At 42.7% G+C, this 26,625-nt stretch overlaps 1 protein-coding gene across 3 annotated transcripts; it reads left to right on the top strand.

Annotated features, from left to right (window-relative positions):
- The first annotated feature begins 13,375 nt into the window (after nucleotides 1-13,375).
- LOC120040934 (zinc metalloproteinase-disintegrin-like brevilysin H2a) lies at nucleotides 13,376-26,343 on the top strand. 3 transcript variants are annotated; one of them, XM_038985943.1, is made up of 22 exons: nucleotides 13,376-13,505; nucleotides 14,680-14,765; nucleotides 14,961-15,037; nucleotides 15,328-15,406; nucleotides 15,503-15,579; nucleotides 15,673-15,856; nucleotides 16,126-16,188; nucleotides 16,435-16,506; nucleotides 16,835-17,004; nucleotides 18,381-18,462; nucleotides 19,642-19,775; nucleotides 20,055-20,232; nucleotides 21,087-21,176; nucleotides 22,126-22,321; nucleotides 23,037-23,142; nucleotides 23,265-23,421; nucleotides 23,771-23,857; nucleotides 24,652-24,745; nucleotides 24,987-25,095; nucleotides 25,245-25,335; nucleotides 25,449-25,538; nucleotides 25,655-26,343. In XM_038985943.1, exons 1-22 carry the CDS (start codon nucleotides 13,448-13,450, stop codon nucleotides 25,682-25,684), a joined length of 2,310 nt encoding a protein of 769 aa, XP_038841871.1. In that variant the 5' UTR covers nucleotides 13,376-13,447; the 3' UTR covers nucleotides 25,685-26,343. The 3 variants fall into 3 exon arrangements, with proteins under 3 accessions (XP_038841871.1, XP_038841935.1, XP_038842003.1); XM_038986007.1 differs by lacking the exons at nucleotides 15,328-15,406; nucleotides 15,503-15,579; XM_038986075.1 differs by lacking the exons at nucleotides 13,376-13,505; nucleotides 14,680-14,765; nucleotides 15,328-15,406 and having other exon boundaries at nucleotides 14,972-15,037.
- Nucleotides 26,344-26,625: the final 282 nt, after the last annotated feature.

The raw sequence follows: 26,625 nt of genomic DNA, 5'->3' as shown, positions 1-26,625 counted from the left end.
TAGCTTGGAAATACTCACTGTGAATGTTCATTGAGCTTGAAGCCTCAAGCTGCACCCATTCCTTAGCATGTATGCCCTGCCTGGACTGAGGGAAAGTTCCCACTGCCCTTTGTTATGTAGTTCACTCCCCTCATTGATGTATACACTCCCTTATATGGAAACAAAGGTTCGAGACTGTTACCTCTCTCAGCAATTGTTCTGGTATGTGTCTCTAGAGAAGTTGTTTAGAGAGTTGTGCCAAAGTATGGAATGCTGGTTATTTTGTCATTGTCTGTCTGTGCTGAGTGAAACAATGTACAATACATAACCCCTCACTTAAACTGTTTCTGTACTGAGGCCCCAGGGCTGTCTGTACACTGTCTCGCCACAGGATACTTGCCTGTCTCGAGCTGGCATGAGAGTTATGACTGAGGACACAGAATATTAGCCAGCTTCCGGAAAGGTTGCGTCAGCAAAATGGCATATTTATGACCCAAAAGTACTTCAGAGCAGAGACGCGGTCATGTGCACAAGTACAGTGAAATGCCTTTCTTGCAAGCTCTAAACCCAACAATGCAGTAATCAATATGAATATAGTACTAAAAATAACATGAGGTAGAACAAAATAGATAGAGGTAGATATGTATGTATAGGGGTAAGGTGACTAGGCATTGGGATATACGATAAACAGAGTAGCAGCAGCGTGCATGATGATTGTATGTGAGTGTGTGTGCATGTGTATAAAATCAGTATAACTGTGTGTGCACGTTATGTGTGTGTGAGCAAATGAAGTGTGTGTGTGTGTGTGTGCGTGTGCGTGTGTGTGTGTGTGTGTGAGCGAGCGAGCGAGCATGTAGAGTCCTGTTAGTGTGCATAGAGACAGTGCCAAAATACAGTATGGTAAACTCAGATAGTCCGTGTAGCCATTTTGTTAGCTATGGCTTGGGGATAGAAGTTGTTCAGCAGCCTGTTGGTATCAGACTTGATGCACCGGTACGCTTGCCATGCGGAAGCAGAAAGAACAGCATATGGCTTGGGTGGCTGGAGTCTTTAACGATTTTCCAGGCCTTCCTTTCACACCGCCTGATATAGAGGTCCTGGATGGCAGGGAGCTTGTTCTCACCACCTTCTGTAGCGCCATGTGATCGAGGGCGTTGCTGTTGCCATATAAAGCAGTGATGCTGCCAGTCAAGATGCTCTCAATGGCGCAGATGTATATTTCTGGGAGGATTTGAGGGCCCATGCCAAACCTTTTCAACCTCCTGAGGGTGAAGAGGCGCTGTCGCACCTTCTTCATGACTGTGCGGGTGAGTGAGGAACATTTTAGACTGTGAGACACAGTCACAGACAGCCAGCGCTGCACAATGAGATCTCTTGGTGCAGCCAGCGGGGAAACGGAAGTAGGGGGTTCGGGACATTTACCCCGTTCTCTGATGCAGACAAGTGTCCCCGTATTAATCACAACAAAAGGGCGCTAAATTTAGCGAGGGTCAAAGGTCTTGTCATCATTCTTCCCCTTGGGGTCAACTCTGTGGAGACAGTCTGTGGAGTCTCCTTTTCCAGACATTAACTGTCTCCGCTTGCTTGGCAGAACAGTTTGTTCATGTCTGAATCATAAATGTGTACTAGACCAACAGGGTCAATGTCCTTCTGTAGCTAACTCTATCTCCTATCCCCATGTCTTGGTCTTGTCTGCATCTTGTTTTATGATGGTATCTAAGATGCACTATACGACAGTATATAGTGCCACTGATAACCACTATCTCCTCTATCACTAATATCAGTCAAATTCAATAACATTGGCGTTATGGCCAGTGTTATGAGCTGGCATTCTAGTGGGTTTAAATGAGGTAAACTGATTTTCTTTTAGTTCTTCTCCATCCTGTCTGTGTGTGCATGGCTTACCTAACTCTGTCACAGCTGGAGTTCGAGTTGCACCATTGTCGGATATTCTTGGAACTCTGTCTGGAGTGGATGATTTCATGCATTGTAGTTTGGGATATGATGTCAACCAGCCAGTTAACGTGGCCATGTCTTATATTAATAATGTAGGGTGTGGGTGTTGACATTTCTATCCAGTATTATCTTAGTGAGGCTTTATGACAGAGTGAGCAGTCTAGGACCCCTCTGCGTCCCAAATGGCACCCCATTACCTATTTAGTGCAGGTTATTGCGTGTCACTCAGATAACTTTGTTAAATAACGGTCAAATAAGTACGTCAAGCTGTGTGTTGTTTACTCGGCTACTGTCATTCAGACGGGCACAGTTATTGTCACGTTGGTATGAATGATTCGGGAGACAGGCGCAGGAATGCGTAATATGTTTTTTTATTACACCCAAATTAAGGCGTGCCGTGTAAAGGCACGGGGACGAAGACCAAACAAACACTATACAAAACACAGGGTAGAAACCCAAAACAAAAGAGCGAGGAATACCTCGAATAAATAACACAAGCGCACAATGATTAACACATGGGACGAGACCCGTAATCATCTGCGCAATCCACAATGGCACGAAAGCCAAAACACACAGCACTGTTACTCACATGCGCCAACGGACATTGTAACAATAATCGACAGGACAATGGTAAACCAAGGACACATTTATTCAATTACTAATCACTGGGAATTGGGGCCAGGTGTGTGTGAGACCAGGTTGTTCTGTACTGATTGACACCGTCCTCTTATCATATAGGGTGGGACAATTACAGTTCTGCTGTATTCACTGGGGGAGGGTTGCATTTTCATTATTGGACATAAAAAACTGTATGTAAGAACACCAGGATTTTAATTTTGGAAATCTGTTCCCAGGTATTTCCACGCATAATTGAGAGACACGTGATCATATACAAATGTAAGTAAGGTTTGAAATTATTATGTTTTAGTCAGATATTATATCTGTTTGGGCTTCTTGCAGTAAATGTGCCGTACACAAATTATTAGTAATTATGTTCCGGCCCCCCGACCATCCGCTCAAGAAGAAATCGTCCAGTGGCTGAATCTAGTTGATGATCCCTGCCTTACATGAATCTGTGGTGCTGGCAGAAATCATCCCATATCCATGACCCAATGCCACCTTATTACGTAATTCTGAGAAGGGAATTTGGGAGAGTGAATGGGAAGTCTCTTTCCATGGGCCCTGGCTGTGATTATAACAGATCTTACACATGGCACCTCTCCAATGGCAGTGGCAAGCCAGCATCTTTTTATTTTTATTTTTTATTTAACCTTTATTTAACTAGGAAATTCAGTTATGAACAAATACTTATTTACAATGACGGCCTACCAAAAGGCAAAAGGCATCCTGCGGGGACGGGTGCTGGGATTTAAAAAAAGTATATATTTTTTTAATATAGGACAAAACACACATAACGACAAGAGAGACACCACAACACTACATAAAGAGAGACCTAAGACAACAACATAGCATGGCAGCAACACATCAATTCCAATAGTATGAACCAGGCCAGGCCGGCATACCAGACATATTCCTGCTTCTAACTGGCAGTCTGGCAGGGGCTCAGAGGGATGGAACACGGAAACAGGGCACTTGAACACCGAAGCACTGCACTACCGAGGGATATAAACATTATCAGAGTTTAACCAACATTACTGGTGTGTGTGTGTGTGTGTGTGTGTGTCAGGCCTTTATCAGACCTCTTTCAGCATGAACTGACATGTTGTCCACCCAATCAAAGGATCAGAGAACTAATCTAGTATTGACTGCATAAACTACAGCTAGCTAGCACTGCAGTGCATAAAATGTGGTGAATTGTTGACTCAAAGAGAGAGAAAGACAATAGTTGAACAGTTTTGAAATAATGTATTTCTTAAAAAATGAAGAAGCAAAAGAGAGAGAGAGCTAGCTGTATTTTCTTGTCTTTTTTTCACTTTCACTTACTTAGCTAGCGAATGCAGCTAGTCAGTTTAGCCTGCTCAAACATAGAGGGTTGCCATGTTAGCTAGCTGTCTATGGCTATCCAACACTGGTGCTTTTCCAAGATAAGCTTTTGGTTTTGTTAATTTATTGCTACCGAGGCCCGCCGGCGTAACTGCTAAACTACTTGACTGTACACTGTGCTGCATGATTGTAGCGGGTTTACTAACGCGTTAGTTCTAGTAGCTATGTTGACTATGGCCTCAGCTAATATGATGACAACGATGTAGGCTGTGTGAAGCGGTTACGATGGTTTGGCTTGCAAAGGTTTTTTCACCTGGTCACAGACAGCTGATGTGTTGTGCACTGAAGTCCACAAGCATTGGGGAAAAGGTGAGAGGAGGAGAGCGTGTAGATGCGAGAAGGAACACCTAGCGTCGATTTCTGCGGCCCCGTGGAAACCAATTAGCATAATAAAAAATTCACCTGAAAAAAGTGTCAGTTTAAGTTAGAGATATTGTTGTAACACCGCATCCGCCGATGTCTCATTTCCGAATCTGAGGTGAAGGTGACAGAGCTAGAGCGGTGTTTGTCAGACTGTGAGACAAAAATCGATCTTCACACAAAATATATTGTAGCGTCCGAAAAGTTTGGCCTACAAACTATTGTGAACCCTCTATGGAAATATGAGACTCTCACTAACACGATGGTGTTCTCAGTTCTCCACAAATGTCTTGGGATTGGTCTGAAGTCGGTACAGCCGATCTGCCAACTTCTGTCTGTAGCGTCCGAACAGTTTGGGCTACACACTAACCTTTCCACCCCTCTGTGGGAAGGTGAGACGCTCACGAATACGTTGGTTGTTTTGCTCTAGGGCGCCCACAGGCCTCACAAGACCCGTATGAAGGTCTCCCCGTACCCGTTGAAAAGATTTATGGAAGTATATATGGAGACTATTTAGTGCCAAAAATAAGGGGTTAAATATATGTAACAAAAAAAATCCTGATCTTTCTTATATCTCTCAGATATAGATATAGACACTCCCGAACAAACTTCCTTTCAATTTATTTGGGGGATTTTCTGTTATTCAATGGGTTTTTATGGGTCAAATAAAAAATGTTATCTCAACAACAAAAAATCTGATACTGTAAGGTGTTTTAAAATTCAAAATCAAAAGCTAAATTATCCTGAGTATGACCTTCTTAAAACAATTCCATACAGCTTAGTAGAACCCCCCTCCCCCAGCTTAGACAGGGCGTATACTGTAGAGGGATTTATTAACGAGCAAAGTGATCGTGCTGTTTGTATGTGGCTGCTATGAAGGTTACAGTTAGTGTTAGGGTTAGAATTAGCTTTAGGGTTAGGGTTAGGAGCTAGGGTTAGATTTAAGGTTAGGGTTAGGAGCTAGTGTTAGGTTTAGGTTTATGGTTAAGGTTAGGTTTTTGGGTTAAGGTTAGGGTTAGGGTAAGAGTGCAGGTTAGGGTTAGGTTTAGGGGTTCAGGAAAATATAATTTTGAATGGGACTGAATTGTGTGTGTCCACAAGGTTACCTGTACAAGACTATGTGTGTGTGTGTGTGTGTACATGTGCGTGTGCTTGCGTGCGTGATCGCCTGACGGTAACACAGGTGCATTCATCAGTTCACTCATTGGCCTGTGACTGAAAAACACACAGCAACGCTTGACTGACTTTTAAAGCCTATTATAAAGAGGAGCTCTTCAAGGGGGGTCCGATCCTGTTTTAGTGTCAATACAAGTCTAATACCTACAGTTATGGGAAATCGGCTTAATAAATCATCCAGCGGAGTAGGGTTTACCAGAAAAGCTTTTGTGTTTTTGATGACAAAAATGGAAAAACAAAAACAACTAAGCTTTTTCAGTTTTTCTGGGATGAGTTTCATAACCCTCAGGGAGCCTGGCGCAGAAGGCAGGCAAGAGAGATCGGTCAACTTTTGGCCAGAGATTCTGGAGGCAGCACTGGCACGCACAGAGCAGGCAGAGCTATAAAGCTTGTGTTTCCTCTTTCTCTCTTTCTCCCTTTCTCTTCCTCTCCCCCAGGGACAGGCCTGAACATGCAGATTAAATGACTGTGCATCGCTCCCACACACAGCCTGGGCACACAGAACCGGCTCAAACCGGCCGCCGCCGGCTCGCCTCTACCTCTGATCACGGCTGGTTGCACTAAGACGGCCACGAGTGCCATGGCGCATCTGTCTTCACATCACTATCCAATCAGAGTCTGAACGCCAAAGACACATCAAGGAAACACATGATCAGGTACCTCATTAGGGTCACTGCATGGTCCTGGGGGGTCAAGGTGACATTCCAGACTAGGGTACCATCCCAAATGGCATCCTGTACCCTATATAGTGCACTACTTTGGACCAGAGCACCTGGTCTAAAGTAGTGCACTATGTAGGGAATAGGGTGCCATTTAGGATGCATCCTAGATACTACTGCCTACTGTAGTGTACTGTACTCTGTACCTTCCTTACTCAAGCTCAACACTCTGTCGAGTGCTCCAACTTCTTTTTACCTCAAGTTAGTCCTTTTGGAAGTTTTTCTTGGTAAGCCAATTCTCATGAAATGTGTTAATGTTGTTGAGCAACCCTCCTTTCCTTTGTTTGCTGAAGCGCGAAGACCCACCTGAACTCTGCTAGGCATGTTCTACTTCTCCTTTGGGTCACCTTTCACCTCAATTCTCTTTATCAATCCCTCTTTCAATTGTTTGGGAAAAAAGGGAAGAATTTATATGAATTATACAGATCAGGAACATAAGGGTGTAATCCAGTGAGGAGGCTGAAAATACATGTGCCGATTCCTTTGTCTTACACAGAAGTCTAAACATAAACATGACCCTTGACTTTGTACAGTTGCCACCAGAGGAGGCTGGTGGGAGAAGCTATAGGAGGACGGGCTCATTGTAATGGCTGGAATGGAATAAATGGAACACATCAAACATATGGAAACCACGTTGGACTCCGTTTCATTTATTCCAATCCAGTCATTACAATGACCCTTCCAGAGGAGGCTCCTCCCACCAGACTCCTCTGGTTGCCACATAACCACTCAACCACGAATTATAGGTGTGAATATTGTAGGACTGTACCAAATCGGGTCAGAAGTTAAAAACAAAGTTGCTTTGTCTTGCATGGAACACACAAGAACATAAACAAGTATCAGTCAAACTTAATGTCTCTTGATATCGTACAGTTTCAGTTACAACATAATAACCACTAAAACCAGAACAAAAACTGACACATTGTTGCTGTCTATGTGTATCATTACAGATGTTCCGGTTTTCAGGGGAAATGGAAAGAGAGCCTGTGACGCGACTTTTGCTTATGGATGTTAACAAGGCGACACTCCATCTTAACTTGTCCTCCACATTTACTGAACTGTGCAGACGAGAACCTCCCCCAACATTTATTTTCTTCGCGTCAAGACCAGTATGTAGGGGATCTAGTTTCAGGCTTTTCTTTTACACCTGCTAAGTTAGGTTAGGTTACCTGTGACGAACACTGTTGTTGTGTCTTTGAGATCACCTGTGGGTCATGTGCCTTACTTACCATCTCCATGGCAATGCAGGGACACGAACAGGAAAGCTGAGGGGGAAGGGATTTCCAACACTACCCCACGCTGAGGTGACAACAAGATCAGGTGAATGGGGGAGAGGTGAGAGTGGGAGGGGGGAGGGGTGCGAGAGGGAGTAGGAGGGCAGGGTGAATGACATCAGCACGGTCGACTGTGTCACCAATCACCATAGTAATGCAGTCCCACTCACAACTTAGTCAGAATGGTTAGTACATTAGAATGTGGCTTCCTGTCACAGTGGCAAATGGTTTTGGCCATTTTGTCCGACCATATCAGAGGGATATGGCATCTCTTTCTACCCACTTATTATGTAAGTGGTTTTGGATAAGATGTTGGCAAGTGGGCGGTCACGTGTGTTTAAAAGGCAGAGGATCTGAGATCGAGTACCAGTAAGGACCTTTGAGGAAGGAAGCTATACTGTTAGGCACGCACAGGAACACCAGTTACAATAGCAATGGACACATTTACTTGAGTAACAATCAAACTGACAGCATAGGTCCTCCCAAGAACAATTTTATCTTGCATCTGTCCTATTGGCCCTGCCGACCTAACATTGAGTCTACAATCCCATGGGGAGTCGTTTGGACTGGCGCCAGGTGAAGGACAGGAAAGTTCCAGAGGAGAGCGGGAGAGGCTCTGGGAGGGACAGGCTCATTGTTCATCCTGGCTGGAGGACAAGGTCAGAGCAGGCAGACTTGAGGCTGGTGCTCCCTCCCCAGGGCTCAGTCTTGCCGACTCCCCTCTCTCCACCCCATGGCTGGGGCCTCCACACTCTCCACTCCTGGAGCTCCCTCCCCCTGTCCTCACGACTAGAGCCTCCCAACTCCTTATACTCTCCATTTCCCCCTCCCCACGGCTGGGGCCTTTGACTAGCTCCCTCCTCAGTGGTGTAAAGTACTTAAGTAAAAATACTTTAAGTAGTTTTTGATGGTATCTGTACTTTACTATTTATATTTTGGACAACTTTTACTTTTACATCACTACATTCCTAAAGAAAATAATGTACTTTTTACTCCATACAGTTTCCCTGACACCCAAAAGTACTCATTGCATTTTGAATGATTAGCAGGACAGAATTTATTCCCAAATTCACACACTTATCAAGAGAACATCCCTGGTCATCTCTGCTTTGTTTGTAAATTATGTGTTGGAGAGTGCCCCTGGCTATCCGTAAATTTAAAAAACAAGACCATTGGGCCGTCTGGTTTGCTTAATATATGAAATTTGAAATGATTAATACTTTTACTTTTAATACTTAAGTATATTTTAACAATTACATTTACTTTTGATACTTAAGTATATTTAAAACCAAATACTTTTAGACTTTTACTCAAGTAGTATTTTACTGGGTGACTTTCACTTTTACGTGAGTAATTTTCTATTAAGGTATCTTTACTTTTACTCAAGTATGACTTTTGGGTACTTTTTCCACTACTGGTCATATATGGGGTGGCAGGTAGCATAGTGGTTAGAGCATTGGGCCAGTAACTGAAAGGTTGCTAGATCAAATCCCTGAGCTGTCGTTCTGCCCCTAAACAAGGCAGTTAACCCACTGTTCCTAGGCCGTCATTGTAAATAAGAATTTGTTCTTAACTGACTTTCCTAGTTTAAAACAAATACACTAAGTGTTTCGGCTGGGAAGAATGCGGATGCCTTTAATCAGCTGCTAGTGTCTGTGCTAGCCCTTACCTACTGAGAGCAGCAGAGTATGCTGTGTGCCAAAGGACACATTTGGACTGGGAGCATTGGGCCAAGGGCCCTAGAACCAACAGATTGGCTAAGGGACAACATTACAGCACTTATTTACAGTAACTATCTGGCAGACTTTGACGGAAACCCTGGCTAAAGCTTGGGATATCCACATCAGCACTTTCAATGGAAAAGCTAGCGCTTCTGAACTCTAAAGAGTAGGGTTGCCCGGTACTACAAAACAAAACCAATGTGTGGTTTTCATTGGTGGAATGGGAAATTATTATGAATTATTTTCCTGTATGTGATTTACTGTTGATATGGATTAATATGTATTAAACATGAACGTATGTGCGGGAAGACGCAGACAGATGCATTCCCCTTGGGAGAAGGAAACCAGGAGTTAACCATGTATGTTTACGCACCATATTTAATTAAGTCGTTTTCACTTGTTAGTCTACAAAATCTGTTGTAACTAAGTACGGGTGTTCTACCATTTGACCTTTGACCTGTTTAACTGCCAGTATCAAATGTCTGCCAGTGTTGAATGTTATGGTTAAAGTTTGACGCCAGACTGGATTCAAGGACACACTGATAATGTATCTGTGACACTGTGTGATTCTGTAGCAGCTGATGTTGTGACTTCCTACAAGCCTCTCAGGCTGGTGTTTACAGAACATTTGGTACTGTGTGTTTAATATATAACGGTCTTCTCAGAGAAGGCTCGTTAGACATTTCCTCTGCTTCTGTTCTGGAGGTGTCTCCCTGTTGCAACTTGCAATAAACCAGATTTTTTTATTGATATTATCAGCGACTGCTCTTCTTGTCCACCTGAAAATCCCCTTTACAATCGGGCAATGATCAAAGTGGAGCAAACCTAGTGTAGTGGAGGTCAAGTTGCTAGTGTAGTGGAGGTCAAGGTACGTCAGACATTCTACAGCTGTTCTACAGCATAACGGAAAGTGTGACAAATGTTAGTGTCTGTATTGTTTCTATAAAGAACGAATGATTATGACCCACATTTATTACCATTCTCCACACAAAAATGTGATAATTATAGTAAATAGGTCATCCAACCAGACAGTACCTCATATTATACAACCTGCAGTGGGGTGCATTTATTCAAATGCAAATCCTACAAAACACCAATGAGATTTACACATAGTAATACGTAACAATACTCGAATAATAAAAACAGAAGGATTGACCACAACAGAGCTGTCTTGCGACTGGCCCCGCAGGAAACAGTGTGAGCTCAGAGAGGTTTTATTGTGCTTAGCGTGGCTGCTTGGATGAGGAACTGAGAGCCGACAGCTCGGCCAGGCACTAACCAGGGCCTAGTGCAGTCGGTTCTATGCTGGTTCAAACTGGTCAGCCGGAAAAATAAACCAATCTTGCAGATGACTTAACTCACTTACAAGGCAGGGCTTTGGATATCCACCAGCATAGTATCAGCTCTAGGGCCAGATAATGGAGAAAGCAGGTCAGAGAGGTCCAGCAATATCAGTATCAGCAGCTCACCATACAGAGAGAGACAGGCAGGGAATAACATTCAACCATACCAACAATTATTCTCCCGGCATCTCAAGGATGATTAGAAAGTGCACAAGCTCTCCTGGAATTGTATCATAGAATGACGGATGGTGAGGAAAGAGAAGAACAGAATTAGGTCAAACAGACATGACTCTCCAACTCCACAACGAGATGAATTCTATAAAACCATTCACGTGTGTTTAACTCTTTCTAAATTTAGCCGAGAAGACCGAAATGGTTTATTGTAAGAGATAAGTGTTTTGGAGCAGAATAGACCATGTGTTGTAGTAGGCAACATTATCCCTGCTCTATTTTTTAAGTCCCACACGTGCAGTCGGCTACTCTAGCCCAGTGGATCATTCCAGTCTAGCATGAACTGTCAATCTCTTAGCTGACTTCTGTTGTTTCCTTGTTCTGGAGTTCCTCCTTTTCAGCGATCTTGGTCAAGGCTGCATCTTCCAATCTGGTGACATTAGCAAAACTCCACAGTAACCGCATCTGCAGATCAGTACCACAGACAGACAGACCCGAGCTGTGTTTGATAACATCCATTGTAGAATGGACGGATCGACAAATCACATGAGACTGAATAACATCTACAAAACGCCACCTTGTATCCTCAATAACTCAATCACGTTTTGACAAAAGTCATGCTATCTGACGTAAGACAAAGCACCACAGAGCCTCGTTTGTTTTTTTACTGCTCAGCCCACGGCCTCGTGTATTCTTGTTATACAAAAAGAAATAGACAGTGAATACAAATGAAGGCTCTACTGAGCTTCAGTCATATCATTAATAATCATGCAAATTCTGTAGGTTAAATTATAAATCCCCTAGTTTCATAGCTTTAAAAGGATGCTTAATCTAAGTTATTTATATTGAAGCTGTATTCTATTAAGAATTCAACCTGGACCACACATGCAAATGTTTTCTGCAGTGGCAGTTCCTCATTTGTATGGTTCCTCATAGTGACTTTCAGCACCGCAGTCTGCACGAACACGTATTAAACCAAGCAGCAATAACATACAGGCATAGACAGCTCTCGTTTGTCATGATAGCAATAACATAACATGGTAATCCGTTTTACAGGACAGGCTACAGCTTCAAAAGGCAGATTTAACCTCCTTCTGCAGAGCCAGGGAATCATGAATCATGCAACATGGTGCATATTGGAGAAAGAGTTCCACATAAAAAGATCCAATCACAAATTCGAGCATAATCTCCCCGTCTCCCAAAATTCTCTGAGATTTGTCTGATTTGTCTTTCTTTATTGGTGACATGCATTGTAAATGGTGCATACAAATCCAATTATAAAACAGTGGTGCACAGTCCTGCCACACACTTTCCCTCTGTCATCAAGGACAAAAAAAACAAAGAACAGATTGCCATGTCCCTGGCAAGGCTCCAACCACATAGATGAGCACACAAACCCAGCCAGCTGTCCTCTTTTTGCCCTGTGATCATATCTGCCCCGGGCAGGCAGGCAGGCAGAGCAGAGAGACAGGCAGAGAGGTAGGGAAGAAGGGAGGTAGGCAGAACAGAGCAGGCAGAGCAGAGACGACATGTAGAGGCAGGAAGAGCAGAGAGACAGGCAGAGAGGTAGGCAGAGCTACAAACTCTCACAGTCTCACGTCAAAATTAGACGTTCATCCATGTTTCTCAAACGTCAAATTTCAAAGTGGTTAAGGTTATGTTTAGGCATTATCTCCTAATTTGTAAAAGTTAATCATTCACTCTGAATGGTTATGGTAAGAGTTAAGGTTTGGGACAGGCTTAAAGCAAAAATATGAAAACAACTTTCTATCACTGGATTTGAACATGCAACCTTTGCTTGCACCCATCCTCCATCCCTGTCCGCAAGGCCAAAACCTACTTGAAGGTAATAGCACTCACTGATGCCCCTAGTTGCTGAATTCCACATCAACTTCCGACGTCCTCAGACATGGATGGACGTTGAATACTGACTCGTATCACGGGTGACCTGCCTGGGCAGAGAGGCAGGCAGGGAGGCAGAGCAGGAAGAAAGGCAGGCAGAGCAGGCAGGCAGCTGAGCTGAGCTCCACTGTGGACTGCAGAGATTCACTTGGCTTGAGAGCCTGAGGTATTATGAGGAGAGATTGCCCTCTTGTGGTGGTATATTTTATCACAATTTTGTATTTATTTTCCTCTCAAAGGTTAGTTTCTCCTTACAGACAAAAACAGCTTACTGGAGGCCAGGACTCACATGAGTAAAATAATATAATAACATCTCAGCCTTTTGCTCTGAAATGAAGATGACTCAGTGATTGGTCAGTGTGATAAGTGGTGAATATTGCTTACAGGTAATTCAAATTTTCTGATTAAATGTGTCCGATGTTTTGAAAAATATATCGAGATAGATACCAAATCAAATGTCATTTGTCATACGTGCCAAATATATATATTCTCATTGTACCCTTAGTCACAACATTACAGAGATTAACTAAGTAAATACATTTGTTCATACAGTACCTTTCACTTTATAGTGCACTACTGGTCAAAAGTAGTGTACTTTATAGGGAATAGGGTGCCATTTGGGAAACACTGACACTGTAGCAAGTCATGTGTACACTAGCTATGACTAACAGGAAGTGGCCATGAAAACCACTGGGCCATGAAAAACAAACTCCATCACTGACAGGCTGGGGCCGCCCAATAAGGTGTGGCCTGTAGATGGTATCACATGAGCATGCAAACAGGTAACCCATTAAGCCCCTCAGACCATCACTTGTGTTTCAGTAGCTGTCTGCACTTCGACAATGACACATAAACTTCTATTGTGGATCTTTACCCTAACTGCATGCCGCAATCTCTCAGGTAAGCCATTTGATACACCCGTCTCCTCACAGCACAATGACACAGGTTAAGCCCTAGTCAGCCATATTCAAAGGGCACTTTATTCAAACTAGTTGCACTAACAGTACAGTGAGTGTATAGATATAGAGAGAAAAATCGCTAAATTGCAATCTGGATTTTTTTTTTTTTTACTGCTATATTGATAGTAAATGTTGCAATTGTATAACAAGGGAACAACATTCCCACCTTTTCATTGTCAATAATTCAATTTCGCCCATATTCTTGATGTTAATAAGCTCACTGGTTAGAGACCACAAATCAACCAAATCCGCTGAACAGCACTGCAAATAGCTCTATATTCAAAATACTGACTGAAGAAGAATTGTTCAGAGATTCAATTATTTCATCACTTTCTACTGTGTTTTTGTGGTTTAAGTGAATATTTTTTACTCAGACATCCTCAACCCATTCAAAACCACCAGTCAAGAATCACTGATTTATAGGGATAAATCCTTAGCTAAGTCTCATTCTCACAGCCACTATTGGGAAACATCCATTTAGTAGTGTTAGTAAGTGTTGACACACCAGGTACAGTATGGATGGAATGACAAGGCAGAGATTATTGCATTATCTGGTAAACTCAAACTGATTGTGGTGGACATCGCCCATATGTCAAAACCTTGTGCTGTGGAAGTGTCTGGAAACGAGATGACCAATTTTAATGACATAATTCCCAATGTTCCTCTACGGCCCAATCATGGCTCAATGGGCCAATGTCAAGTACAAATCAAACAGGCCTGACAGAGAACAAGAAAGGGTAATAAGGAAAAACAAAAAACATCTATCCATGTGTCAGCCTTTGATATACACTCTCTAACAAAACAGCACCTAGTATAATGATCACATACGAGGGTCAAACAGCCTGTGTTCATCATGTATCTGAGCTATTCATACTGTAGTTTTAATGAATTAATGAAATGCATTGAATATAAGGCAAGCTGTGGTTATACTGCTGCAGTTCAAGGGTAAAACACTGCTATACTGCCATCTGACTGTTCCTTACCAATGGACCAGTCAATGCCTGAAAACAAAGTTTAGGTTTTGACACGTTTGGAATAGAATGGAGACAGACAAAGATGGTCCATTCTTGAATTCTCTCTATCCCTCATCGTTCTCTCTCCTTCTCTCCCCACAGTGAGTCATGGTCCTCTTGAAGGGGTGAGGGACTATGAAGTAGTCCGACCCATCAGACTACATACTCTGCAGAAAAGAGAAACCGAGGTAGATTCGTCTCCTGTTGTTCCTTCCTGCACAGGAGCTGTTTTGCTGTGAATTACTCTGTAGACATCAATGCCAACCTATTCTTTGTTAACAATTGTGTTTACTGCTTGTAACAAAGTGGTATAAGAGACCATGTTAATATACTGAGGAGAGATTATGTCTATGGTATCAACTAATCCTAATCCTCTCTCTCAGTCATCCAGGCCAGAAACGTTGAAGTATGCAATGAGAGTGGGTGGGAGAGACATTGAGATGCATCTGGAGAAGAATAGGTATGTACTCTGGCAAAAGACTCCTATCTCATTCTCCAAAATGTTAACTTCTCACACAAGTAGGATTATCACATGCTTCTTCTTTCCCCTAAATAAGGAACGGCACTATGTGGAGAACTGTCTTTCCACAGTCTTATCTTAGTTCCCATTTGTAGCCACACACTGCATCCTCAAATATATAAAAAAAAAAAAATGAATTTTGTTATCACCTCATGAATTCCTTTGAACATGTAGGTCAGTCTAAGGAAATGATGTAATAAATAACTTAATAAAAAAAAAAATCCCCTCAGGGAATTACTCACGAAAGACTATAGTGAGACTTACTACACTGAGGATGGCACACCAGTCACCTCTACGCCTCAGGATATGGTAAGTGATTAGAACATACCCTTGATAGGTAGGCTGTTTACAAGTGTCTTGATTAAGGCCCTTTAACCTCGCCTTCTACTTAATTCTCTTCTCCAGGATCACTGCTACTATCACGGCAGTATTGTGGATGACAGTGAGTCTACGGTCAGCATGAGCACCTGCGATGGACTCAGGCAGGCAGCCCTACATTTCTATTAGTCCACAGTGAAACACTATTTCATCCCCTAAATCGATTGTATAATGTCTATTATGTGTTTTTATTTTAGTGGATATTTCAGAACGGCCGCCCAAAGGTACCTGATTGAGCCCCTGTCAGGGGGGGATGATGGTGATCACGCAGTGCTGAAATACGAGGACCAGAGCCCCAAGCCTGTGGTGTGTGGAGTCACTAATACTACCTGGAACGAAGACTACCCTTCCATTACTGTCAGGAGCCGTTCTCGAGCCTCAGTAAGACATCCAATCTATGAATACACCTAAAATGTCCCTAGTTAAATATAGTCTGATATTCCCTAACAGGAAATGATGTGTTCTGATGAAGGCCATTGATGGCCGAAACAACACCTTTTTAACTTTTGCGTGAATAAAACATTGAGTTTTTAGTGGTGAGCGAGCGTTGAGCCATTTCAATGATGATCCCAATAGTTTTTTGGTTGCACCTCAACTCACGTTGGTTTAGCGGCCTCCACTTCTAACCGCAACGTTTTCCTGTTTACTAGGGTCCATCTATACTTCAACAGCAAAAATATGTTGAGCTTGTCCTCGTTGCAGACAACCGTGAGGTAAGAACTGACAATACACCAGAAACACAAGTGCCTCACCTCTACCCGAATCAACACAATAAACTTCAACATTTCATTCTTATCATTTATCTGGCCAATATTTTGACCAAATAATATTTAGGAAAGCAATGTAATATCTATAAAATAATGTTAATAATCATATCTAATTAGTGAGTAATGCATTGTGACAGGATGTCCGTTGTTCTCGTGCGCACACTAAATCATATTGCTTCCATACCGTTTCAGTACAAGAAGATGGAGAGTAATCGGGGAGAGCTGCGTAAGAGGATATTTGAAGTGGTTAACTTTGTCAACATGGTGAGTCAGTCACATGGTGATGCCAGCTTTACATACCTATAAGATCCCCTTACAGCACCATGTCCCTGCTGGCCTGGTAACCGAATATCAAACACCTTCATATTTAATCCGTTTCTCAGAACTTTTTTGTCTTCTGGCTCTGCTTGTACAGTACCTGTTTGCTTCTCTGCCTTATGAAGGTCATTCAACTCAAACCTCTCTGTTTTAATTGCTTTCCAATGAACTGTAATGGTTTCCAGGATACCGATTAGGAGTAGTTCTGGTAAACCACCCCTAATTGTTTTAATGCGGAGAGTCTAACCTAACCAGGAAACAAATTTGCCTGCAGGTGTATAAGCCTCTCAACACCTTTATTGCCCTGGTTGGTCTGGAGGTGTGGTCAGACAGCGATAAGATATCAGTGACCGCCCCTGCTGGTGCCACCCTGGACGCCTTTACCACGTGGAGGAACAACGACCTGGTCAAGACTAAGCCCCATGACAACGCACACCTCATCAGGTAGGCCATGACGGACACACCTTATTAGGTAGGCCCCAACACAAACCTCATCAGGTAAGCCCCAACTCACACCTCATTGGGTAGGCCTGGACATACACACGTCATCAGGTAGGCCACAACGCACATCTAATCAGGTAACTATAGGACTCGGCCAAAGAAATTTAATTGTTTATCTAAATGTCCTCACCTCTATCTCTGACTGGTTGAAGTGTTTCATCTCTGTGAGGCACTCATAGTTGAGTATAAGGTAAACAGTGAATATAAAATAAGAGGCAGATAACATTCACTTTGGACATGAACGCAAGTCCTCCAATGTCTGGAATGTTTGGTTTGGGGACACTCTTTTCACGCCACTTCGACACAGCTACGACCGGAAGTCGGGCCCCGTGTGGCCACACGGGCCCCGTGTGGCTCAGTTGGTAGAGCATGGCGCTTGCAACGCCAGGGTTGTGGGTTCGTTTCCCACGGGGGGCCAGTACAAAAAAAGTATGAATGTATGTACTTGTAAGTCGCTCTGGATAAGAGCGTCTGCTAAATGACTTAAATGTAAATGTAAATTTTTGTAGCAGGTTAGGTGATCATTTTTTGCTGACTCTAATTCTCCTAACCTGCTACAAAAAAGGTAACTTCTGGCCGTAGCGGTATCGAAGTGGCGTAAAAACTGTTTTTCTCATTTAGTGTGTGCTTGTCAGACATCTTTATAGGGTCAGCTGATGGTCACCTGATTAGGCCATCTTGGTTTGGAACATTGTTATTCTTGATAGACTCATATTGAAGAATTCATAACATGGGTATTTGACATCAGAATCAGAATCTTCTTTATTCACCAAGTACATTAAAGCAATAAGGCCTGAGGACGGGTGGTATATGGCCAATATACCACGCCTTAAGGCTGTTCTAATGCACGACACAGTGCCTGCACACAGCTCTTAGCCGTGGTATATTGGCCATATACCACAAACCCCAGAGGTGCCTAATTGCTATTATAAACTGCTTACCAACGTAATTAGAACAGTAAAAAATATATAGAATTGTCATACGCGTGGAATACGGTCTGATATACCACAGCTTTCAGCCAATCAGCATTCAGGGCTCGAACCACCCAGTACATAATTACACATACCCAGTCCACAGACATCCTACAGATACAATATCAGTATTTCGGTGACTGAGGACAAAAGTTTGTGAACAAAAACAGCTGGCAATGTCTCTCTAATATTCAGTAGCTCATCCTGAGTAAAAGTAATCCGCATTCGTCGCAAATCCATGAGTAAACAAACAAAAACAACGAATACATGGGCAGCACAAAAACACTGTGGCTGACATGTATACATACGTATGTGGGGTTGATATGTTTCTTGTTCCCTGTGTTTCAGTGGCATTGACTTTGAGGGATCGACGGTGGGTCTGGCCTTCATCGGGACTCTATGTTCAGGTCATTCAGCTGGGGTGGTGCAGGTAAAGTACATTCATTAGGTCTACATTTGCCTACACAATAAGCTGCCATTGTTTGAAATGTGGTAGTAGGATCGTTTTTGCTTGAGGAATTGAATAAGTAAAATAGGACAATGGAGAGGTTCTACCAAGTTTTCAAACTGTGACGTTTACAAAGCAGAAAGAGTGAAAGTTGAATTGCAAGATTAACTTCTTTAGAAATAGTTGTGAGAAAAATGGCATGGTAATGAAATGTACTTTACGGTCTCGTGTGGCTCAGTTGGTAGAGCATTGTTCTTGGGTTCAATTCCCACAGGAATACAAAAAAAGTACAAAAAATGTATGCACTCACTACTTTAAGTCGCTCTGGATAAGAGCGTCTGCTAAATGACTCATGTGAAAAAAATGTATGAAAAGTGTAATCATTAGCCCCAGAGAAGTCATTAAAGAGTTATCTGGGGCTAGTTAGGGACCATCAATAAATTACACAATGTAAATGGGACAATATTTTCATGTTGCACACCTTTAGTTGTCTCATTAAATGTTTTCAATAATTGTATATGAATTTCTACAACTTATAGTTGGTTTGAGGTTTTTAAGTCATTGAAATTTGGAGCTATTGACATCATTTTTATTTCCCATGTACATTGTGTAATTTACTGATGGTCCCTAAATAGCCCCATAAGGATATCGAATGTCATTGGGCATTACGATCAGGTTGCATGCAGCTGCGCTATTAATTGATGATTACTTCAGTGCTGTGGGCATTTGGGCAGTATTTAAACAAACCCAATCCAAGGGGGGGAAAAGTACCCTTTATTCTGTGACATACAATTGTTTCATAAATCTCAGTTTTGGACGAGACTGATAATATGAGCAAAAGTATCCTATTTACACTTTGTAGTAAATTTTGACAGTAGAATAAATGTTTCTGACTCATATCAATGCAACGTAGGAATTTTCAAAAGGAGAAGTTGCCTTTTGCTTTTTAACTTATCTAATCAACCATCATGCAGAACAAGATGTCTAAATCAGAAAAAGGAAGCTCGATTAGATCTTAGCACATTTTGAGAGAATGAGACAATGACAGTCATTCTATATCAATTTAATCTCTAATCTATTTATTCAGGTTAGTTTCACTGATAGAACATGTCATCAAACACAGTCAATTCTATTTCATGTTAACTATTTACTTCCTTACAGGATCACAACCCCAGGGCCATAGCTGTGGGGGCAACATTGGCCCATGAGATGGGCCACAATCTGGGCATGAACCACGATGACTCCAGTGCCTGTGCTTGTTCTGGGAATAGCTGTATAATGGCTGGGGCCCTCAGGTAAGGACTGTTATTATGAAACGTTTCAAGATATACAGTATAATGTTGTGACTAGATTGGAATGCTGTCAATGATAAACCATATGATTGATTGCGGTTTACAAGCAAGAGGGAACTTGTATTCAAGAATACTTACAGGCATTGTTTTCTCTGCTCATAACACACACAGAGCAGCCATACAGTACTGACCCCTTGGACAGCACAGTGGTTTGTACTACAGTGGTTATATTGAAAGTCAGTATATGACCTTATGGGTAACTTAATAGTTTTTTTCTTTCAGCTGGGATATCCCAAAGTCATTCAGTAGCTGCAGTAGTTCGAGCTATGACCAGTTCCTGAATAATCGTAACCCTGAGTGCCTACTGAACAAGCCAGACTACCGAAATGTGGAATCAACCCCAGTGTGTGGGAATGGCTTTCTGGAGAAAGGAGAGGAGTGTGATTGTGGCTCCCTGGAGGTGAATTAACCTTCTCATTCTATTCCATCTACCCACCATTTAGATCAACAATGTGGCAATCAAATCAGACAAAAGTTGGTTCTCGTGGAGTTAATACAAGTGTGTCAAGTGATTACATTGCATTTCTGGGAATGGCATTTAAGTTTTACCTGCGTGGTCTTGCCTGTTTTCCTTAACTAGGGTCAAAATGGAGAATGCCTTTGACAAGCACAGGCCTATCCTGATATATATATATCCACCACCACCCGCCTTAGAAAAACTTACATATTTACCCAGTTTGGGAATGTCTATTCAAATGAGTACTGACATAGCAGTAATGCAATGATAAGATTCACTAGATGACTCACATTTCCAGACATTGTAGTCTATACATTTCCCCACATAGTATGATAGTCATGGCTATATGGTGATCTGGTAGAGGAAACTTTGAAAGTAACAATCCATGAACATCTGTTTACATTCCAGTCAGAGGGAGTTAGGTGTGCAGTTTAGTCAAGTCAATCTGTCCAGACCTGTTAGTCAGTCGGATAAGATACCATCTTTTTGTGTACCTGTCTTGCTAAACTACACCTCTCCTGCCAAGTCGTGTTTGCATCAGATGCTTGTAATTCCTATTTATAGCCTACTAAGGTACAATGTTTGTTTTACTTAGTTAGAGTGTCTTACTGCGGTATAATACTCTAGAGGTAAACATGGAGTGGGGAAACCCCTTGTTATCTAGTTAAAGCCTACACATACATAGTGGCTTGACTTTGAGACTTTTACACACTGGTACATTATGTTCTCATTCCTTACTAACTTTCTGATCTCGTCATAGCATTATCATAATGACATGTAGGATGTTGATGTTATAGGAGTGTACAAACCCTTGCTGTAATGCCACCAGCTGCACACTGACCAAAGGCTCCGAGTGTGCTGCAGGAGAGTGCTGTGAAGACTGTAAGGTGAGACCCGACCACATATCAACCATGCCTCTGTCTGCTCTAGATATCCGGATGTGTTCCTTTGATACTACAGCCCTCTTGAGAACATGCAGCAGACACGTATAACTATGTCAAAGGGTTTTTATGACTCATGTGCATTGAAGACATTTCACTTGCATTCCTTTGTTTTATAAAACTTAAAAAGGAATGGAATTAGTGGAAGCAGAATATTTTCCATGTCATCACTTGAAAACAAATCCTCTTAAACGCGCATTTTGTTCAGAACTAGTCTGGCAAAAGCAACTTGCGGTGTACACGTGGATCTGCGCGTCAGCCAGGCTAAATTCATCTTCTATTTCGGCAATCGGAGTGGATTCAGAGTACAGATGCAGCATCACACCTCCTTCACCAAGCTAATAGACTATACTGTAACAACCCTGGGTTTATAAGCACGGAAATCGACTCTCCCGCACGAGCATGCTTTTGCGGAAGAGTCGATAGCGCGCCGGACCTCGGGCTAGAAGGTCGAGGGTTCGAGACCTGCTCCCTGCTGTTTCATTACATTGGTGTCAGAAGTGATCGGACCTTGCATCCACGACGCGCTCTTTGAAAGGAGGGAGTAGTGTAACGACCCTGGGTTTATAAGCGCGGAAATCGATAGCGCGCCGGACCTCGGGCTAGAAGGTCGAGGGTTCGAGACCTGCTCCCTGCTGTTTCATTACATTGGTGTCAGAAGTGATCGGACCTTGCATCCACGACGCGCTGGAGGGAGTAGTGTAACGACCCTGGGTTTATAAGCGCGGAAAACGACTCTGCGGCACAGTCGATCGCGCGCCCGACCTCGGGCTAGAAGGTCGAGGGTTCGAGACCTGCTCCCTGCTGTTTCATTACAATACATTCTATACTCATGACTGTCGGAAGACTAACAAGCTAGTGATAGTGAACATAGCAACAACCACTCTCTCCACAGATCATGGCCTCGTCCACAGAGTGCAGAAGGAAACATGATGACTGTGACCTAGCGGAGTACTGCACAGGGAATTCAGCCGTCTGTCCTGAGGACGTCTTCTCTGTCAATGGGATCTCCTGTGACAGAGGGAGGGGCTACTGCCGCAACGGCCAGTGTCCACAGCATCACGACCAGTGTGTGAAAATGTATGGCCCATGTAAGTGTGAAAGAATTTCCCTCTGTCTCGTCATCACGGAGTCACCTCTCATCAGATCAGGTGATGTAGGTAGCTAGCTCTTCTGGTTCATCTTCTCATGCTGCAAACTTTCTGTTGCTTGTCTTTTTTTTAGATCCATTTTCTGTCATGAAATGGTCAAGTGTATTCTAATGCATGTTTAAAGTGTGGACACAATAGTCACTTGTTGTTGCAGCCTTTTTGACACGTGGTGATTCAGCCCAGAAGGGAAACACGAGCGTGGTCGTGTCAGCAGATATTGCACCAATTTGATTCAAACTCTACTTACATGCTATTTAAATTTGACCAATTCTACAAATGCTTCTTCAATGCCGGATGTCATGCGCAACCATGCCCTGGTGTCTCTTGCTACCTTTGCTGCTGTAACTAGCTGTTACTCGCTATGCTTGCGGTTTCTGATATCCCACCACCACCACCCCAGCCCACCCCCCCAGAACCTGTGGGTTCTGTTTCTTCCGTCGGGATATTTGATATAGCATATGATGCTCATTGCCTGTAGTTATATTATCATCTTCATATGACGCTTCGCTCTGGCAGATACCCTGAAGGAGCAGAGCCCTAACGCCAAGACTATGCGTTGTAATATTTTCTAATACATGGTTAAACGTACACGTGGTGTTTCCTTTCTGAACTACTCTAATGCATTGTGTAACATTGGGTGTTATTCCCTCCTCAGCTGCTGAAAAGGCCACAACGTACTGCTATAACCAGAACACCAGAGGACTGTACTACGCCTACTGCAGACGGCCTTCACAGGACCAGTTCATCCCCTGCCAGAGCCAGTGAGGCCGAACAAGCAATACCATGTCATTTCAATAGGCTGCTTTTACTACTCAGATTGTGGTGTTGCTTATTTAAGCGGCATGTCACTGATAGACCTCCCTCCTGTGGCTCTCCTCTGTAGAGATGTGCAGTGTGGGAAACTCTTCTGCAAGAACGGTAACGATGACCCCAACTATGGTCGCATGGTGAAATTCTCCGACTGCAAAGCCACATTCTACGGTGATCACACCAGTGACTTTGGACAGGTGAACACGGGGACCAAGTGTAATGATGGGAAGGTAAGGTTACTTTTTGTCTGTTGCTGCTGGGGCTACCTCTAGTTTTTGTCTGTTGCTGCTGGGGCTACCTCTAGTTTTTGTCTGTTGCTGCTGGGGCTACCTCTAGTTTTTGTCTGTTGCTGCTGGGGCTACCTCTAGTTTTTGTCTGTTGCTGCTGGGGCTACCTCTAGTTTTTGTCTGTTGCTGCTGGGGCTACCTCTAGTTTTTGTCTGTTGCTGCTGGGGCTACCTCTAGTTTTTGTCTGTTGCTGCTGGGGCTACCTCTAGTTTTTGGAAATTAAATCAAATTGAATGTGTACCGTGTTATTTTCTCTTTTATTCTTGTGCCCATTCCTGTCTTCTATTATAAGGTGTGCAGCAAGAACGAGTGTGTGGATCTTGAGACAGCCTACGGACCCAAAGCCACCAACTGCTCAGCCCGGTGCAAAGGACATGCTGTGAGTACAGCAGCCCCTGTCTCTGGTTTGGTATTTGTGAGCTCAGGATGAAACACTGCTATAAGGAGCATAGGCCATTGACGAATGTCCTCCATCTCATTCGGTTTGAGGCAAGATTTTCCAGGCCTCACCAGTTGAGGCTGCTTTCTGTCATCTCTGCTTGGACGTCTGCCCTCCAAGTGTTTCTTGGTTGCGCTTTCTTTTTTTTCTCTTGGGGATGAAAACTGGTAAAAAGGCAAACTCATTTTGAATTACATACCTACTGTAGGAAAAAAAAGGATAATATTTTCTTTCTAATGATGTCAACTTTTTAATTCTCAACTCCAAATATTGAGCAAATTACACTCATTGGAGCCAATTGCACTCACTGGATTATTTGACATAGGCTTTGAAAACGCACCCGTGAATAGGCTACCATTACGGCAATTTGCTGCTGGTAAGCTTTCTTGACTTGGACATACATTTTTGCCAACACATGGCTAACCTTTGTTTAACCAGCTAAACAGCTGCTCTTAGCAAAAATGTGTTTGGGGTCACCTTTCATGCTAGTGTTTCATGTTAGAGTTTACACTTCCTCTTCCAATTTGTATGTGGGAAGGTCAAAATAACAAAACTATCTACCAAATCTATTCATTTTAAAATATTGATTACTTTGTCTTCCCATTATCATTCACCTTTTTGTTAATGCATTATGGGGTTGCCGGTTTGCCCGGGAGGGGGTTCCCTAGGCAAGTAAAGGTTGAAGACCCCTGCCTTTATTATAATGTATGCATTTCTGTGTTGTGACACTGCAGGAGTGTAATCACAGAATGGAGTGCCAGTGTGAACCTGGATGGTCACAGCCAGGCTGTGATACAAAGGATGGAAGCTTCACAGGCCTCTCCAGAGGTAAAGACATAAATCAGAAAATCGTGTTTAAAAAAAAAATACGGTTTCAATTGATACAAGGGATAAGCCTTTACTTTATTTACATGTTACTACAATATTGCTAGAGTAATTAGTGTTACTACAGGTATTTGAGCATCGTTATGTAACGTTTTGCCAATAGGTATGGTCTGTGTTTTCATCGTATTCAACTTCTGTATAGACCTTTCCTTAACCTTGCCAACCTCTCTATGTGTGATTGTAGAAGGAGTGATTGGCATTGCAGTGACAGTCTCTCTGCTGCTCCTGGCTGCTATTGCTGGGGCAGTGGCTGTGTTCCTAAAGAAGAGACGACAGTCCCCCACTCTGCCTAGGTTAGTCCACCACGTGGGGCATATATAAACATTCACTGCCAAGATTATTCTTTGATAAATTAAGATGTACTCAATTGTCAGGTCTCCATTGTAAAATACGTATTTTGACTTCCTGGATAAAAATACAAATCTGTCTGCTCATCCACCAGCCACCATACCCAGAAGAAAATCCATGAAGTGGACAACCACATCCATAACCAACTGCCAATCCCCAGCCAAAACAAAGCTATGCCACAGCAGGTAATGAAATACCTTTTGATTTATACAGTATCATCTCAATGTTGGTCTTGGTTGATAAGATTCTTGTGTCCGTGGACTGTTGCCTATTTATTAAATCGCTTTACTATTTCCAGCCCAAGCGACCAAAAGTAGCTCCGCCCCCACCCCCTCCAGCTGCTAACCAATCACAAGCCCCGGTCTATGACTTCAGGGCCGTACGACAGGTAAGAGACTATTAGCATAATTTTAGATATTACAAATGGCACATAGGTGAATTAATCCATTTAGATATGAACGGGAATAACATTTAGTATTAAGTAAATATTTCTCTCTCTCTCAGGCTCTGAGACCACCACCACCACGTGTCTGATGTCAACATCTAAAGGAGAAGAGTGGAAACAGGAGGATCTCAAACCTTACCAAGACCTCAAATGCAGGGTCACAACTGCCAGGCCAGCCAGAGCACAGTCAGTCCAGAGACCTCACTTCTTTGGGATAATTTTACAGAACCCTAGACTAGAGACAAGTTGGCTCTGCCACCACTTCTGAAAAAGCCTGGTCCCAGATCTCTTTGTTCTCTGGCCAACTCCATTGCTCATTGTTTGGCATGACAATGAGTGACAAGGAATTGGCATGATGGCACAAACAGACTGGCACTCAGGCTACCTATGAAGCTCAAGGAATGTGTTTGTGCCAATGATGTGCATGATGGGTAAACTCAGTATAGTGACAAATATGGAATGGACTGAGGAGTCCTCTTTTTACGAGGAACATCTTAAAAAAATGACACTTTTTAGTATTCATTTTATACCTGTAATTTATTTGTCACTGCCATGTGAGGGAGTGAGTGTTCAGTATGTGATAATATGCCATTTATTTTTGTACTATTACATTTGTCAATGGTGACTGTTTATTCCCGACTTTGGCTGAGTACTGAGTCTACAGTAAATATTTTTTATTAATTCAAAGTATTACTGAGGACAGCCATTGCTGACTAAAGTTCTGTATAAAAAAAATACACATGCTCAATACTGATAAAGTTCCTCAATTTTAGATTGAGGAAGTCTAGTGAGCAAGAATTTACATTTTATTTAAGATTTAAGATTTTGGGGGGGAGGGGAGATTCTTAAATGCTGCACAACTAACTGCAACTCTGCAGCCACAGTCTGTGACTGAGAATACAACTGCAAAACTATTCAGACCCCTTGGATTTTGTCACAAAGTGGGATTAAAATTGATTTGTCATTTTGGCAATCAACACAAAATACACGGTCAAAGTCAAGGATTTTTAAAAATGTATTTTTTAAGATT

Source organism: Salvelinus namaycush, chromosome 1, assembly GCF_016432855.1.
Source record: "Salvelinus namaycush isolate Seneca chromosome 1, SaNama_1.0, whole genome shotgun sequence".
In the NCBI taxonomy this organism is placed as follows: Eukaryota; Metazoa; Chordata; class Actinopteri; order Salmoniformes; family Salmonidae; genus Salvelinus; species Salvelinus namaycush.
This window is presented reverse-complemented; position numbering and strand designations above follow the sequence as displayed.

What these genes read in the sequence shown, in the direction of transcription:
- LOC120040934 (XM_038985943.1), top strand. Translation starts at nt 13,448, where the DNA reads ATGACACATAAACTTCTATTGTGGATCTTTACCCTAACTGCATGCCGC. An exon ending in TGCATGCCGCAATCTCTCAG is followed by an intron (nt 13,506 to 14,679) that starts GTAAGCCATTTG and finishes CTCTCCCCACAG; the next exon opens with TGAGTCATGGTCCTCTTGAA. An exon ending in GTGATTGTGGCTCCCTGGAG is followed by an intron (nt 20,233 to 21,086) that starts GTGAATTAACCT and finishes TTGATGTTATAG; the next exon opens with GAGTGTACAAACCCTTGCTG.